Source organism: Physeter macrocephalus, chromosome 13, assembly GCF_002837175.3.
Source record: "Physeter macrocephalus isolate SW-GA chromosome 13, ASM283717v5, whole genome shotgun sequence".
NCBI classification, from domain to species: domain Eukaryota; kingdom Metazoa; phylum Chordata; class Mammalia; order Artiodactyla; family Physeteridae; genus Physeter; species Physeter macrocephalus.
Genome location: NC_041226.1, coordinates 18,691,003 through 18,702,914, shown reverse-complemented (window position 1 = coordinate 18,702,914; position 11,912 = coordinate 18,691,003). Strand labels below are relative to the sequence as shown.

Genomic DNA, 11,912 nt, shown 5'->3' with positions numbered 1-11,912 from the left:
CGGGCCCGTGAGCCATGGCCGCTGAGCCTGCGTGTCTGGAGCCTGTGCTGCGCAACGAGAGGGGCCACAGCAGGGAGAGGCCCGCATACCACAAAAAAAAAAAAAAAAAAGAATTGTGTTGATTCTTGGACACCATGCTGGCACCCGAGAATTACTTCTACACACACACACACACACACACACACACACACACACACACACGAACTGGGTCCAGGAACTCTCTATTCAGTTGATGTCAGAAACAGGATTTGCAAGAACAGCCCTGGCTCACAGACACACGGTTTTTGAAGACAAAGGATAAAAGGGCAAGGAATGAGGAACCTTTGATTCCTAGATGGCTATCTAGTCACCATGGTATGAAACTGCAGCTGTGGTGCAATCAGTTACTAAAAGTAAAAGTTACCAATGCCGTTTAGAAATGGGAGTAGATGCAACTCTCAAGGAGTTGGCTCAATGGATATATAAGGAAATACAAAATAAGAAGAAGCACACTAAATAAACAATTTCTGGGACTTCCCTGGTGGTCCAGTAGCTAAGACTCCACGCTCCCAATGCAGGGGGCCTGGGTTTGATCCCTGGTCAGGGAATTAGATCCCATGTGCCGCAACAAAGATCCCACATGCAGCAACGGAGCTCCTGCGTGCCGCAACTAAGACCCAGCACAGCCAAATAAATAAATACACAATTCCCCGCTTATTTCATATGTAAGAGCCAAAATAAAAATAAAAGAAAGTGCTTGGCCTTGATGCTGATTCAAGCTCAGATTTGGGTCAATCTGAGCTCCAGCCATTAGCCTCAAAGCTGCCTAGAAAGGGAAAAATTATGCAACAGAAAGTACTTCTAGTACCTCTGGGTTGCCAAGAAAATAGTTACCATAGGAGAAGGGCAAAAACAAGAAACAACTAAAAGCGAGGGATATAGCGTGAAGGAACTGGCTCACTTTGAGGAACTGCACCATCAGCTTCCTGAGGAACCTTTACTGAAATGGGTTGTGAGTGTGACTCATTTAAGGGCTGTGTCTTCGATTTTGAAGGCTGCAGAGTGGAAGAGCATGTCTGGGTTGATGCAGGACCCACTGCTCTCTACTGAACAATCGCAGGTGGCTGTACATGATCCAGACACTCAGGAGGTTATTCCCAAGGAGACAGCCGGGTTAGTGGACTGGATAAAAGCCACTGTAAAGTCTGTTTATCCTGATAAGAGGGATTTCCCAACTCCCCCTATTAATGCCAGATGGAACACCCCAGATGAAGCAGCTGAGATGCTTCGTATGCAAGCCATGTGGGACTGGCTTTATGATGACTGGGATATTCACCCACTGAATACACCCGTTACCCAGATTATGGTAAATGCTGTGATTAAGGGGGTCCCTGTTACATGGGCACCTCATGTAACTTTACTGCTACAAAATCAGACAGTTTGAGACACCTTATCTAATTTGCTATCTCAACTTCCCCATAGGGGCCTTACTAAGAACTTTAATTATGAAAATAGGGAAAGACAAAGGGGAGAATCAAGGGATTCACCCCAGCAGAGTGAAAGTCTTCAAACGGTTGTTACAAAGTGGGATGAATAAATCGGACGCTGATGCAGTTGAAACCAAGGTGTGGCTGCAGCACGACCAGAGACTGGTGAACCAATGGGACCCCATGTTGGTCTCTAAAATTAAAGGGCCCCAAACAAGTCCGCTCTATTTATCCCAGCTTGGAAGGCGTTAAAAAGCCAGAAGGTAAAGATTAAGGTAAGAAAATTGACCAGGAATGCCCTGGGGCAATGGTAAGGAAGATTAATCAAGATAAAGATTGACCTAAAGGCCAGGATCTTCTGGCCCGACCCCCAGCAAGGCACCCAAGGGCATAAGCACATGTGTGGGTGAAACAGCCAGGGGAAGGAGAGGAAACTTTCCTGATACGGGACCCCAACGCACTGTGCTTCCAAAACTTGTTGGTGAAGTCGTAACAGCTAAGGTTAGAATGGGGGATACAGATAGGTAACAGTTGATGGGACTCAAGCGAAAGTCTGAATGAAAACTGGAGTTTTGGAACAGATTCTGTGTGACGTGGACGCATCCCCCTTACCTGAATGTAGTCTTGGGATGGATATTACATCGGACTGGGGACTGCTTCCCCAACCTAACATTGCAAAACAGAAGGCATGTAAATCTGCCCTCAGGCCGGTTTTACTGGGCCCTAGATGGGAACCACTGGAACTGCCTGAGCCCGCACAGGTGCTTAACTTAAATACAGAACACCTCGTGGACAGAAAGAGCTCACCATTTTAATTAAAGCTGGAACACTGGTACCAATGCGCTCACCGTACGGTAGCCCTGTGAGGCCTGTGGAAAAGGCAGGTGGTTCCTGGGGGTTAACAGTAGGCTATGGAGGCGTAAATAAAGCTGTCCCGCCTACAGCCTCAGCAGTTCCGGGCGTGGTTTCAGCCTCAAAGAAGATGCAGCAGGCCAGCAGAAGCTGGAACCCAGGGGCTGACCTTGCACATGCGTCCTTCTCAATCTCAGAAAAAAGCCAGCAGCAGTTTGCCTTCATGTGGGAAGGATCCCAGTTCAGTTTTACTGTGTCGTCACGGGGTTATCTGAACTCACAGGCTTACTGTCACAATTTGGTCAGAAGGGATCTGGACCTGACACAGGTCTCAAGTGCAGTCATACACTATACTGATGACATTATGATAATGTCGGAAACTGAAGAGCAGGCAAGGAGTGATGTGCGTGCCATGGTGACACACATGACCCACTGGGGCTGGTTAATAAATCCCACAAAGGTCCCAGGGCCTACCCAAACAGTAAAATTCTTAGGAATAACCTGCCGAAGCCACGAAGAACATTCCACAGGAGGCTAAACTAAACTGCTGTCGCTACCCACCCCTAGGACCAAAGAAGCAGCAGCAAGCCAGCATTTGGGTGGTTTATCTGGCATTTGGAGAATACATATTCCACATCTGGAAACAATGCTAGCTCCCATCTATAAGATTACCCGAAAGACAGCTGTATCTGAGTGGGGACCCGAGCAAGAGCAGCCCGTGTCTGAATTAGCAGAGGGCGGCAGCTCTCCCAATGCTTATGGGGCTTTACGGCCCCATCAGATATGATTCTGAGGGTATCTGCCACCTGCACTCTGCAACAGGAGCTTATGGCAAACCCGGGAGCACCTCCCAGCAGTGACCACTGGGATTTTAGACCAGAAAATTCCCAGATGCCGCTGTCTGGAACACACCATTTGAGAGAAAATTAGTAGCCTGGGCATTAATTGAGACTGTCTCAATGAGTGAAGGACATAAAATAATCATGAGACCTGAGATGCCCATAACATCTTGGGTGGTGTCGGAGAAGCCCTCTAATAAGAAAGGCAGTGCCCCGAAGAGTGTCATAATAAAACAGAAATGGTTTACAGGGGAGCGTGCTGCTGGGGGAATGCAGGCAGGTGTGAGCAGGGAGCCTCTTTTCATCTAGGACTGACTTTGGAGCTGCCTGAGGAGCTGCTGGAACCCACTGCCTTGTGGACGTGCCCTGTGAAGCTCTAACTGAACAACAAAGAGCCGCCTGCTTTACAGACACAGTTCCAAGGTGAATGGACAATATTCCATTTGGAGAGTGCCCACATTAAGACCAGTGGATGGCAAGACTGACTGAAGGAGTCAAGAATAAATCAGTGCAGTGGGCTGAACTGCAGGCTGTTTTCCGAGCAGTGATGGAAGAATTAAGCAATGGTGAAAACCCGTACGTTTGGGTCTTTACCAACTCGTGGGCTATAGCCAATAGCCTGGCTGTATGGTCAGGTAGATGAGCAATGGAAACTAGACTGTTAAAGGGATGCCCACATGGGGCATGGCCCTATGGAATCACTCTGGGAATTTAAGAGGCACGTTAAAGTAGGCCATGTTGACGCCCATCACGAGAAGGTGACTGGAACCACCAAGTGGACCATGTGGTGCACTCCCTTGAGGTGGCCAGCTGGGTCCATGGAATGAAGGGGCACGGTGGGGCTGCAGCAATGCAGAGGTGGGTTGAACCTAGACATATTTCTCTTGCACCTTGAGAGGCACAAAATGCCAATAAGAGAGCCAGGGACTGCAGATGGCTATGGGGAAAACGAAGGCCCCGCACAGAGCTAGCAAGGGGATTACACTGGAGCAATGCCAGTAGCCTCAGGGGCTATACATGGGGTCCTAACAGGAAGAGATCCTTTACTCTGGACTGAGCTTTGCATACCAGGTAGTAGAGGCAAATGCTCAAAATAGTGTTAAAGGACTGGAACAGAAAATACTGTACCTTTTTTAAAATTTTTGCTCAGACAAATCACTGATCAATGGCATGGGTAAAATAAAGGCATTTTAAGACAGTGTCTCAAAGACTTCTCTCACACCTGCTTCCTTGGGAAGCTACTAGGGATGTGTTTCACCCAAATGAGGGTATAATCCAAGGAGGAAGACACAGGACACAAAAAATAGGGGATCCAGAAAGGACAAAGGATCCAGAAAGAACAAAGAAAGGACATCTGAGGATGACGGTGAAATGAAGTTTTAGGCTGACGGCTGTGCAACAGCCTAGAGTGACCAGTCCAGGCTGGAGTAGGGGGAAAGAGCACTCCGGAGATGTACAGATATGCTCAGAGGTGCCCAGAAGCAATACCGTGCTATAGGGACTTCCCTGGTGGCGCAGTGATTAAGAATCCGCCTGCAAACCCAGGGGACACGGGTTCGAGCCCTGGTCTGGGAAGATCCCACATGCCGTGGAGCAACTAAGCCCGTGCACCACAACTACTGAGCCTGCGCTCTAGAGCCCGCGCGCCACAACTGAGCCCACGTGCCACAACTACTGAAGCCCACGCGCCTAGAGCCTGTGCTCCGCAACAAGAGAAGCCACCACGATGAGAAGCCCAGGCACTGCAACGAAGAGTAGCCTCCGCTCACTGCAACTAGAGAAACCCCACACACAGCAACGGAGACCCAACACAGCCAAAAATAAAATAAATAAAATTAAAAAGAAAATACTGGTGCTTGCTTTGGCAGCACATATACTAAAATTGGAACGATACAGAGAAGATTAGTATGTCCCCTGCGCAAGGATGACACGCAAATTTGTGAAGAGTTCCATATTTTTGTAGTGAGGTGGATGGACCTAGAGTCTGTCATACAGAGTGAAGTAAGTCAGAAAGAGAAAAACAAACAAATACCGTATGCTAACACATATATATGGAATCTAAAAAAAAAAAAAAGTTCTGAAGAACCCAGGGGCAGGACAGGAATAAAGACACAGATGTACAGAATGGACTTGAGGACATGGGGAGGGGGAAGGGTAAGCTGGGACAAAATGAGAGAATGGCATGGACATACATACACTACCAAATGTAAAACAGATAGCTAGTGGGAAGCTGCAGCATAGCACGGGGAGATCAGCTAAATGCTTTGTGACCACCTAGAGGGGTCGGATAGGGAGGGTGAGAGGGAGACGCAAGAGGAAGGCGATATGGGGATATATGTATACATATAGCTGATTCACTTTGTTATACAGCAGAAACTAACACAACATTGTAAAGCAATTATACTCCAATAAAGATGTTAAAAAAAAAAATACTGCGCTATAAAAGAGTTCCAGCATACATTTATGACAAACAAGTAAGCCCAGGAAAACAAACAGTTGTATAAGAAAGGAGATGGCTCAGCTATAAATAATACTTATCGAGTCCTAGTAACGTGAACACTGAATACTGATTTAACCAAAATGGTGATATCCCTATAGTGACGCAATAAGGTGAGGGAAGGTAGGAGAAAGAGAGCTAAATTCTACCTGCTGTTACAAAAAGTCAAAGGATAATATCTAAAATTAAAAAATTCAGAAATAGCAGTATAAGCATGTTAATTTAAAAATATGAGACTAAATACCAGGGAAAAAAACACCTGAAGGAGTTAAAAATTCCACCTGAAGAGCAGTTTCTAAGAGTAAGGAGGAGTGAGACAGAGTCCTGTTTTCTACTAAAATCCATATACTATTTGATGGTTTAAAGTGTTAAATTGTTTTTAAACTATGTGACTATTTGTAATACTTATAAAATACACACAAATATATGTATCATACATACATCAAACATCCTATACATCATGTATCATACGTATGTTGTATTAAATGTATTATAACAATCAAAACTGAATTAAAAACAAAAAGACTATTCCCACAAGAAAACCAGTTATTTATATTTGTTTTATGCTTATTTATATCTTAATTGTAACATTCAAGATAGTTAAAACTGTAGGATCTGGACTCTGAAAATAATTCCAGAAGAAAAGTCATAGTTTCCCAAGGTCACCACTTTGAAGAAAACCAAGGATCCGAATGCGTGTGTTTCAGTATGTTTGCTCCAAAAAAACCGCTTCAGTATTTTATGGTCAGAAATCAATGCCTCATTAAAATTAACATGTGTTAGGAAAACATTAAATCATCAGGTCACAATGGATGACAAGCTGAACCAGTCAGCAAGGAAGCAACTGCTCGAAAAGAGCCCGTGTGATGCCAGAAGGCATGATTACACAATGCAGAGGCAGGATAATCACCTCATTATACTCCACACCAGTTACACTCTTACCAGACAATCATGCTCACATCTGGATCTCACAGCCTGAGAAAGATGTGGAGAACTTGGGAGTGGATTCACATGGAAGTTAAAGGCTGTTAAAAAGCTCAATACCAAGACCCACGGTAACATCCGAGGAAGCTGTGATTCCCCAGGCTAGAGACAGAAAGGCACAGAAGCAAACGCTCCCACGTGCGCCCTACAGTTTACCCAACAAAAAGCTAGAGAGCAAGAACTAATGCGCCTAAAACATAAAGGGAAGGAGCTGGGTTATATATGACAGATTTTCAGAGAGCTCTGGGTGCCCACAGTACAGATATATCACCAAGGAAGAATGCAGAGGCCCCTCTGGTGATCTTGGGGAGGCACAGAGGAAAAGAAGAATCTACCCCACATTCTTTCCATATGGCACCCACACAAATGCCAAGGAAAGAACTGAGATTTCTTGAATTCAAGACTCACACAAGGAAAACCAGTACTACCTGTGTTTTTAAAAATGTACCAAGTGGGCTCCCCTGGTGGCGCAGTGGTTAAGAATCCGCCTGCCAATGCAGGGGACATGGGTTCACGCCCTGGTCCGGGAAGATCCCACATGCCGCGGAGCAACTAAGTCCGTGCGCCACAACTACTAAGCCTGCGCTCTGGAGCCCGTGAGCCACAAATACTAAAGCCCGCGTGCCTAGGGCCCGTGCTCCCCAACAAGAGAAGCCACTGCAATGAGAAGCCCGTGCACCGCAACAAAGATCCAACGCAGCCAAAAAAAAAAAAAAAAGTAGCAAGTAAAACCTGGATGTTGCCTTGCTACAACAATTCACTGAAAAATTAGGCTGAAGGACTACTTCATCTGCTATAGTTCGTCTTCCACAACTTTACATAAGTTGTCGAAAACCTCAAAAGTTTGCTTAAATTCCAAGTCATCCTATGGCTGTTCCAGAGGGAGCCTGAAGTGTTTAACTTTTACCTGTTTTGTGTACTTCGGCGCAGAAATTAAGAAACAAATCATTCAAAATCCAATATCTGATATAAACCCACCGCCCCTTAGCTTAGAATTAACTGCTCGATTTCCCACAAACAGAAGCTGGACTTATTCCCACTTTACCTTCGGTGCTGAGAAGAACATGTGGTCCACTCCCATAACTAAGGCTCTTAATCTTCTTTCCACATAAGGCTTCCAACTTTTTGGGTACAAGTGTACTCTGGTTATCTCCGGTTCCTAGACAGTTACTGTAGTTCAGTCCAAATACAAAGACCTGGGAAACAAATAGTTCTGAGTCACTTGGCCTACAGTTACACAAAGGGTCCCTTCTCCACTCAATATAAGACACACTAAAACTCAGTTTGACAGCTCAGTAGCTAGGAAGAGACTGACATGGTTGTTAAGAAACATTCAGGGCTTCACTGGTGGTGCAGTGGTTAAGAATCCGCCTACCAATGCAGAGGACACGGGTTCGAGCCCTGGTCCAGGAAGATCCCACATGCTGCGGAGCAACCAAGCCTGTGCGCCACAACTACCGAGCCTGCGTTCTAGAGCCCACGAGCTACAACTACTGAAGCCCATGTGCCACAACTACTAAAGCCTGCGCACCTAGAGCACGTGCTTGGCAACAAGAGAAGCCACCGCGACGAGAAGCCCTCGCACTGCAATGAAGAGTAGCTCCCGCTCGCGGCAACTAGACAAAGCCCGCGCACAGCAACGGAAGACTCAATGCAGCCAATAAATAATAAATAAATAAATAAATAAATAAATAAAATCTATTTAAAAAAAGAAACATTCAACCTCTGCTGACTAAAGTTTTAGAATATTTGGCTATACTATGAAACTCAAAGAGTAGTAGGGATGAGGAGTATTAAATCAAGAAACTGAAAGAAAAGACAAATTCTATCAAAGATAATCATCTTTTTGGATTTTAGGCTCTCTTTATGCCCCCCTTTTTCTCAGTCTTTACATTGCACACTTTAAAGCTCAACCCCAAAATAAGCCCTAAAATTAAGCCCCGGGATTTGAGAGATGCTTACCTCGTCATTGTCAGTAACATACAGTGCTTCGTTGGCTGAGGTGCCGAAGACACAAGCTTTCCGAATAGATGCAATTTCTTGAGGTGAGAGCAGAGTGAAGACTGGCCACTTTCCTACATCCACCATGACTCTGGTTTCCAGTAATTCCTAAAAATAAGCCGACATCTCTGCTGCAACAAACAAAAAAAATTCCAAAATAAAAAATTAAATAACCACTAAACTAAAACAAAAAAAGACAATGTTAATAAAAGGAAACAAAAGCTAATTTCACAATAAACCACCTACTTTTGGTTAAATAGATCGCTCACTTGCCCCAGCAACGTGTCCAATCCTTCCTCTACCTTCAAACCTGTGCCTTTTCCTGTAACGGGAGGAACAGCCTGCTAGAACCAACTGTGTGTCTTGCCCACTTACAAGTCAGTGCTCATCTGTCACATACATGTTTATGTGCAACCTGACAGCAGACAATGGAGAGAAGACATGCCAACTAGATGAAACCAAGGTCTTGTCAGGTATTTTCCCCTCCAGGGTACTGAGATAAAGTTAAAGGTTACAATACACATTTGTCTAAGGCAGTTAATTCTCAACTAGGAGTGTGTGTTATAAAAATCAGAATCATTATTTCTACCTCCCCACTCTCCCACTACCACCCACAGGATGCCCTGAAAGACCCTCATCCCTTGCAGAAAATCACTGCCACACTGAGCCACTGTTTAATGATAGAAATGGGACATGCCTCAGATAGCCTGGAGTGGCAAAAACATTAAGAAGCAGTAGCCTAAGATTTACTGGATGAAAACATAAAAGAAAGTATTATGTTCTATTCCTAATTTATATGACCACATATATACATGTATATTTCATTTCACACGGAGAAAAGGTATATGAACAAGGGTAAGAGAATTCACCCTCATCTTGGTGTCAGTTGATGACTACAGACTTCATGCAAGTAGCAATTAGCTTAAAGAGCACCCTATAAAAAGTAGAGATATGTATAAATTTCCATAAAACTCTAAATTTGATCTGTTTAAGAAGTTTTACACAAAGAATCCTGGTCATAGCTCCAATTCTTCATGAGTTAAAAAGTATTTCTAGAAAGTCCAGGGGGCTGCACAAAGCACAAAACCTATCATGCCAAGTGAGTTTCCATTCTGGCTCTCACCTCTGGAAACCGAAATAGAACCAAGCAGTTGATAAACACAACCAGGGTTTCCTAATGAGCTACGAAACTCATGAAGTTCCTTCCCGCCCACCCTCTTTTCAGACCTCTAAAAATAGCCAAGCGAGCCAAGGTCTTTCTGACCCCAGAACCTCCAACAGCACCTATAGAAGAGATCCCTGGGGCTTGGGCTTACTTAGCCAGGGCCTCAGTTTCCACCACCGAGGGAGGTTTTATACATCAGCACCAGCTTGGATGACAAGGATCAGATGCTTGCAATACCCCAAGGATCACAGCGCATATTCAATAAGCATTAAACACCATCAGGACAGGCTGGTCCCTATCACTGCATAGCCAGACTCCTGGACTAACATTTGAATGTTCTGAGAAGTGTGCATGAATGTGTATGTATGTGTGTACGTGCGTGTGTGTGTGTGTGTGCGTGTGTGTGCGTGCGTGCGAGTGTGCATGAATGTGTATGTATGTGTGTACGTGCGTGTGTGTGTGTGTGTGCGTGTGTGTGCGTGCGTGCGTGTGTGTGTGTGTGTGTGTATTGGTGGGAAGAGATAAAGGACTTCGGGGAGGGTAAACACTAAAACATGTTCAAAATTTGTTTCAAATGGTACAAAAGGATAGAGGAAAGTAAGTCTCTCTACCATCCCTCCCCAACCTGCTCCTCAAAGGAAACCACTGAAACAGTTGATTCTAATTCCTTCCACAGTGTAGACTGACATAGCATTATATGTGAGAGTGTGTGGAAAGCTCCCCCCCACCACTTAACAGTACATCTTTGAAATCATTCCCATTAGCACATATAAGAATTACTTCATTTCTTTTCAATGGTTCTGCAGAGCATGCCGTTACATCGATTTAACAGCTTACCTGTTTCTACTGGGAGACATTTAAGTCACTTCCAGTCTGTTGCTAACATGAACAATACTGAAAATACTGTTTACATACATTATATACATGTCTTTTTAATATATGTTTCTCAGATAAATTCCTAAAAATGGAATTGCAGAGTCCAAGTCTAATAGCTGTTTTACCTTTAATAGCTATTTCAAATTGTCCTCTACTAAAGTAGTAACAATACATAAAAGAACCATCCATGCTGGCAGCCCCTTTCTCCTGCATCCTTGCTCACAGTGTATTATCACGGTGTCTCAGTTTTGTTTAAACTTTAATTTCTCTTATGAGTGAGGTTGGGATAAGTCTTTAAAAATAATCACAGTCATATTAGCAACGATAACAGCTAACGCTTCTTGAGTATTATGTGCCAAGCACTGTTCCAAGTACTTTACATTTATTAATTCATTTAATCCTCATTTTACAGACAAGGAAATGGAGGTAAAGAGACTTTTAAGAGTTTGCTCAAACTAGTAAGTGGCAGATTCGGGACATGAAGCCATGGCACCCGGAGCCAGCATGTGTACCCTTCACCTCTCCGTCTCATGTGATTAAGAGTCCAGGTGCCATTCTTTTACATAAAGTCCCTATTTTTCCTACTGGACTGTCATTCTTTTCTTTGTTCTTGATTTATAAATGTTCTTTGTATGGTAAGAAGATTGTCTTAAATGTTTTTAGAAGTAATAGAAAAGATGCCCCCCAGGGCTTCCCTGGTGGTACAGTGATTCAGAATCTGCCTGCCAATACAGGGGACACGGGTTCGAGCCCTGGTCTGAGAAGATCCCACATGCTGCAGAGCAACGAAGCCCGTGCACCACAACTACTGAGCCTGCGCTCTAGAGACTGCAAGCCACAACTACTGAGCCCGCGGGACACAATGACTGAAGCCCGTGCGCCTACAGCCCGTGCTCCCCAGCAAGAGAAACCACCGCAATGAGAAGCCCGCGCACCACAACGGAGAGTAGTCCCCGCTCTCCGCAACTAATGAAAGCCCGCGCGCAGCAATGAAGACCCAATGCAGCCAAAAATAAATAAATAAAATAAATTTATTAAAAAAAACCAACAGAGGGGGAAAACATAAGAAATGAAACAATGTGTATATCTATAAGCAGGGAGATAAATTCCAAGAAAATCCAGATGCCTATTTTCCTAGAATATGAACTGTATCAAAACCTGTATCAAAGGGGCTTCCCTGGTGGCACAGTGGTTGAGAGTCCGCCTGCCGATGCAGGGGACGCGGGTTCGTG

The 11,912-nt window shown here is 44.6% G+C and overlaps 1 protein-coding gene and 1 non-coding gene across 9 annotated transcripts in view; one reads left to right on the top strand and one right to left on the bottom strand.

Annotated features, from left to right (window-relative positions):
• RCBTB1 (RCC1 and BTB domain containing protein 1) overlaps positions 1-11,912 on the bottom strand; it is a 66,171-nt gene that overhangs the window by 25,795 nt on the left and 28,464 nt on the right. For 4 of the 8 annotated variants that reach the window (XM_028497701.2, XM_028497705.2, XM_028497706.2 and 1 more), the window contains exons 2-4: positions 8,886-8,961; positions 8,601-8,770; positions 7,684-7,834 (exon numbers count right to left, since the gene is read on the bottom strand). In XM_028497701.2, coding sequence (XP_028353502.1) covers positions 7,684-7,834; positions 8,601-8,726 — 277 coding nt within the window. In that variant the 5' untranslated portion in view covers positions 8,727-8,770; positions 8,886-8,961. The remainder of the gene's footprint in view (positions 1-7,683; positions 7,835-8,600; positions 8,771-8,885; positions 8,962-11,912) is intronic. The other 4 variants (XM_028497702.2, XM_007105265.4, XM_028497703.2 and 1 more) reach the window with 3 other exon arrangements.
• On the top strand, positions 5,010-5,116 carry LOC112065428 (U6 spliceosomal RNA). The gene has a single exon (XR_002892029.1). It is a non-coding gene; the product is annotated as a U6 spliceosomal RNA (small nuclear RNA).